This window comes from Pygoscelis adeliae, unplaced genomic scaffold (genome assembly GCF_000699105.1).
Source record: "Pygoscelis adeliae isolate BGI_AS28 unplaced genomic scaffold, ASM69910v1 Scaffold182, whole genome shotgun sequence".
Taxonomy (NCBI): Eukaryota; Metazoa; Chordata; class Aves; order Sphenisciformes; family Spheniscidae; genus Pygoscelis; species Pygoscelis adeliae.
This window is the reverse complement of record NW_008824669.1, coordinates 1,186,740-1,191,972: the sequence shown is the minus strand read 5'-3', so window position 1 is coordinate 1,191,972 and position 5,233 is coordinate 1,186,740. Positions and strand designations below refer to the sequence as shown.

At 47.8% G+C, this 5,233-nt stretch overlaps 1 protein-coding gene across 1 annotated transcript in view; it reads left to right on the top strand.

The window, feature by feature from the left end:
- RNF165 (ring finger protein 165) overlaps nucleotides 1–5,233 on the top strand; it is a 17,544-nt gene that overhangs the window by 2,846 nt on the left and 9,465 nt on the right. The window contains exon 2 of the mRNA XM_009322979.1: nucleotides 3,575–3,884. Within this exon, the coding sequence (XP_009321254.1) occupies nucleotides 3,575–3,884 (310 nt within the window). The remainder of the gene's footprint in view (nucleotides 1–3,574; nucleotides 3,885–5,233) is intronic.

Sequence of the window (5,233 nt, the reverse complement as noted above, 5' to 3'; positions counted from 1 at the left end):
GCCCTGCCCTTATTCTGGGGAGTAAAAACAAAAGCTGGAGTGGGGTATCTGGACTGGCTTTTAGTCATGGATTGCTCTCTGCTGTGGCAGACATTACTGTCCAGGCAAAAAGCAGATTAAATCCATGAATCAAATTTTCTTGAAGGATTTTATGGGCAATGCTTGTCGGTTCCAATGCAGATGTGATCTAGGACCAAACTGCGGCTTGAGAAAGAGAAAGGAGATGTGCTAGTGGAGTAATCATTAATAGATACCGCCAACGTGAGAACCTCCATTACATTGAATAGGGGTGAGCACCTGTGAGCCAGATTCTGCTGTTGGTCATGGTGAGTTACCTGGAGTAAGACTGCTCAGCTGGTGTCAGCAGGGTGACACTGGATTTACCTTGTGCATGCAAGATCAAGATGTGGAGCTGGAAAACAGTCTCCACCAAGGCCCTTTGCGGCTAGATACAGTGAACAGAAGAGGGTAAACTTGAAAATAGGTAACTCAGAGATGAAATGTGCTGTTGAGCACTGTAATTTGTTTGCCAGTGCTTTCTGGGATCCACCAGTACCATGCTCGGCAAGGACTGGCTCTTTGTTGTGCAAGCTGGTTCAGTTATGCCAGCTGTATGATTTAATGACTGCTAATAAGCATAGATTTGCTGAAGTACTCCCCAAAGTCTTTGCTTTGCCATCAAAATCCTCATCAGCAATTGGATTAGTTGTAGGGAATGAACAATTATAACATAAGATAGTGAATTATGTTAAGAGAAATTGATGGGTTTTATTTAATCATATGGTCTTGGTCACATCTTGATAGTATTTTTCCTATAGGGTGAAATGCATAATTGCACCGGTAGGTACCAGAAAAAATACTAAAAAATTCTTGTTTTAATTGACTAGTGCCTAAAAATAAGGCGAATTAACTCTGTTCCAAAACAAAATGGGTTAGGCTTTTACTTTAGGTTATGTTGGCTCTGCACGGGCCCTGCATGCCTTCCTGCCCAGATATCAGAGATACAGGTTGCACTTTCTGGACTGCAGGGAAGTGTATGACCAAGTTCCTCGCAAGGACTCTCTTGGTGTGGGAGGAAAAATTCAAGTCAAAAGCTCTGACAAGATGATCTGCCCACCCTGTGCTCTCTAGTTCATCATGGCTCTGGCATCGAAGGTCCTGCAGATGTTTCACTAAATCAGACTACGGTCTCCCAAGATACAGCAAAAGGCTGGAAATCCTTGCCTAAGGTTGCACCAGGCATCAAGAGATGAGAAAGATGCAGAGGATGAGAGACTGGCCTTTTCTGCTTTACTTATGTGCTAGAAAATTTGTCCCAGTAAATGTGGGGGAATATCACTAAGCTTCATTGTCTTGTGTCCTCCTAAGCCAGTTTTGTCTGAAAGACAACTAAACTGCTGCCTGGTGGCACAGGCTGCTGTGTTTGGGTGTGCAGAGGGATTAGCACTTTAACCTGCTCTAGCACCTTGTCTTCAGGTGCTGTGAAGACCTGGAGGCGTAAAATGGCTCACCCGTGACTTGCTGTAGCTGTTTTCCATTGGGAGGACCCATGGCCATTAGAGGTTGAGCAATTCACCATGAGTCGTACTGCAAGTACCCAGCAAACACAGTAGTAGTTAGGAGGCATCTCCCCATGATTGCAGTGCTGCTCAGCTTGAGCAATGGGCCAGGGCAGCACGGGATCCCCATTTCATGACTCAGCCTTTACCTGTCGGTGGGCTACGGTGAATTGGGGCCAAACCAACGGCAGCAAATATAACCTGCGGTACCGGGAGATGGTGTACATCGACTGCTCATGGGTCTGGGTTTGCAGCTCCATTGTTGGGGAACAGTGGGTCCGATCCCACCTCCTCTGGTTTTAATTAATAGGGTAGCCGAATCATGCTGTTATCTGACAGCATGAGAAATTATCACCTTAAGAAGTTCTGCTGCTGGTAGCACACATATTTGTTACCCGCTGCCTCTCTCAGAGGGGCGCTGTGGAGGATTAGTTTGTATTTAAGAGATGCCGTGTGTAATTATTTATGCACAGTTTTGCAAACCATTCATTTCTGTTAGGTCCTCTCCCGTTTCTCTTGCTGGCATCTGACTTTCTCTGTGCATCTCCCGTTTCCATACGGACGTGAACAGAAAGAGCTCAGGGCTCCCTGAGCTGCTGTGGTGGACTGGCCCTGCCTGCCGGCAGAAGGGAGATGTGAGCAGAAGGGATCTGGGTGAAGAAAGCATCGTGGGCACATCTGGCCTGTGTCTTGGGATGACACTCAGTGTCTCTTGGTGCTGTTGTTCCTGGATTAAAAAAAAAAAAAAAAAAGAGGAATTTTTTAGAAGATGAGGTGTTCAAAAGACTGCATAAAAGGGTAGGTGTCCTATCCTGGGGCTGATCCTCAGCAAAGATGCATCTCTAATAGCCTCACCTGAGTCTCATCCTTCACCTCTGAGCTGCCTCTCTCCCTAGTTTAAGAGCCAAAAGTTTTGCCGTGATGCCTGTAAATGCTCCGGGAATGTGGGAATTAACGTGCCGGATTGGGCCAAGGGCCCATCCAAGCAAGGATCTTGAGGGAGGTGCAAGCCAGCACCAGATGTTTTGCAAAAAGCCTCTGCTACGGATATCTTTCACACCTCATTTCTTCCTCATTCCCATCAGTTTCATGGCTGGTCTCGTAGCAGTCCATGTTGGGTCTCCTGCAGCCGCTGTCTCCCTGCGTGCAGCTCATGAGGATGGGCTGTTGAAGGATCTCAGCAAAGACACACGGTCTTAATCCCAGCTCTCAGAGGTGGAAGGTGTCTCATTCACGTCCTGCAGTTAGCGAGAGACAGCTTCTTAGAGCAGAGATTATTTCCTTGCCTATGAGACATTTTTAGACAGGCAAAGGAATACCTTGAGCTCATAACCCATGAAAACATATTTTAGAAAACAGATTTTTTTTTTTTTCCTTTTCTAAAATGTTGAGTTTTTTTCACAGAAGCACAGAATGGCTTGGGTTGGAAGGGACCTCTAAAGGCCATCTAGTCCAACCCCCCTGCCGTGGGCAGGGACATCTTCAACTAGATCAGGTCGCTCAGAGCCCCGTCCAACCTGACCTGGAATGTCTCCAGGGATGGGGCATCCACCACCTCTCTGGGCAACCTGTGCCAGTGCTTCACCACCCTCAGTGTAAAACATTTCTTCCTTATATCTAGTCTGAATCTATGCTCTTTTAGTTTAAAACCATTACCTCTTGTCCTATCGCTACAGGCCCTATTAAAATTTTTGTTCCTTTTCTCTTTAAGACAGGCAAACCAAAACAAGCTGAAGCAGTTTTCATCAGTATACACTTCAATTTGGAGCCAAAAAGTCACTTTGAACCCAAACCCATGTTTTGGTTCCAATGTTTTTTGGAGGAGAAAAACTATTAGTCAAAGTCAACATTTTTCCATGTAATCAACATTAACTGACCTGTTCTCTCTTTTTTAACCCTTTTGGCAGAGGAGAGAAATAGCTGTTTGCTCAATTCTTGCCCTGGATGGGCAACCACTGGGCTGGGGTGCCCCGGCCGCCGCTGGCCCCCGTGACGGCCATGCTCTTCTCTTCCAGGTGCTCCTTTTCAAAGGTCTCAGCATCCCCATGCTACCTCCTGCCGGCACTTCCACCTGGGTCCCCAGCCTCAGCTCTCCGCCGACTTCACCCTGCCTCACGCAGTGCAGCCCCAGCCGGGGCTGACCCCCCACATGGCCCCCGCGCACCAGCACAGCGGCCCCCTGCACCAGCCCCTGGCGCCGGTGCCAGCCCTGCCCTTCCAGGACGTGGCCGGACCCTCCTTCCTACCTCAGGCGCTTCACCAGCAATACCTCCTCCAGCAGCAGCTCCTCGAGGCACAGCACCGCCGGCTCATGCCCCATCCCAGGTAAGGGGGTCTTACTCTTCCCGAAGGATGCTGAGAAGCTACATCAGCCTCACTTCAGCAAAGTGGCTTCTGCAAAGCCCCGGTAGTATGTGCTAGTAATGTTGGGTTTTCTTCACAAGTTCATCCATGTACCACTAAAATGCATCCACCAGAAGGGAAGCTGAAGGGCAGGTTGCACCTGCAGGTGTACCTTTCCCATGGGGATCCGTACTGTGCTCATCTAGTATGTCCCAAGATCACCTATTATTGTCACTCGTAGGAGAATCATGGTGGTAACACCTTGGTGTTGCAGTGAACCTGTCCTGCATGGCAGAGAGCGCAATAAACTGCGTGCACAAGCTACCTCCTCATAGCTGCTGTTTCAAAACCATGTAAGAGATTGTATCCACCTGTCCTGTCAGGTTTTACACATGAAGAGCTTGCTCCTCTGGGTCTAGGTAGGCTTCCCAGATCTATGAGGGAATGGTGCTGTTGACCTGCAGCACATTCAGTCACGGAAAGCAGCCTAAATTCAGACTGGGCTGACGAATGCAGAGAGAATTACTGTAACTCAGCAGAGGTGGAAATGGATGCCTGGCCTTGTCCTGGTTGTGTTTCTTGAGAGAGGGGTTTAGATAGCACGTAGGAGAGGAGTGCTTTTTTTGGAAACATATGGAAGCTATTTGTGGGTTGTACCCATGGATCAAGAATCAGAGGATGAGTCTTTGTGATAATGCTTCATTTGGAAAGAATGCTGCAGACAGAAAACACTTTCTTTCCATAGTCTTTCTGTCTGAAAATTGTGTGCTCTTCTCATCCTTGTTTTGTTTTGCATAAGCTGGATTTTAGGTGAATTTAATGATTAGTTAATAATTGGGTAGCAAATATGTGTGAGGCTGAGGCGCTGATGATACAAGTGTTTATCTCTTAGTCATAAGCTGAATTCAAATAAAAGCATGGAACACAAGTCCACGCAGAAGCTGCTTTGGTAAATGCTGTCAGTGTTCCATTTGTAAGTGGGCTGTGGTGTGGAAAAGGGCAGGAGCCCCTTGCCCGGTCCCACAGGCTGTTTCTGAAGGCACAGCTGCATCAGAGGAGGGTGTCAGAAACCTTACAGGTGTGGAGCATGAGGTCCCAGTAACGGGATTCTGGGTCATGCCTTTAAAAGTGAAGCCTCTGAGCTGTGGCTGCATGAAAAATTCTTTATTTAGCAGTTCCCTGCTCCATTTGCTCTAGTGGTTTCCCATAGATTTACTTTGCGATGGCCCTGCTGGTAAGCAGGGGTTCGGCAGGGAGCAACAGGTATGCGCCTGTTTGTAGTGCAAACCCTGCTTGTGCATCCACCTTGTCTCCCTCCAAATGTGGACGCT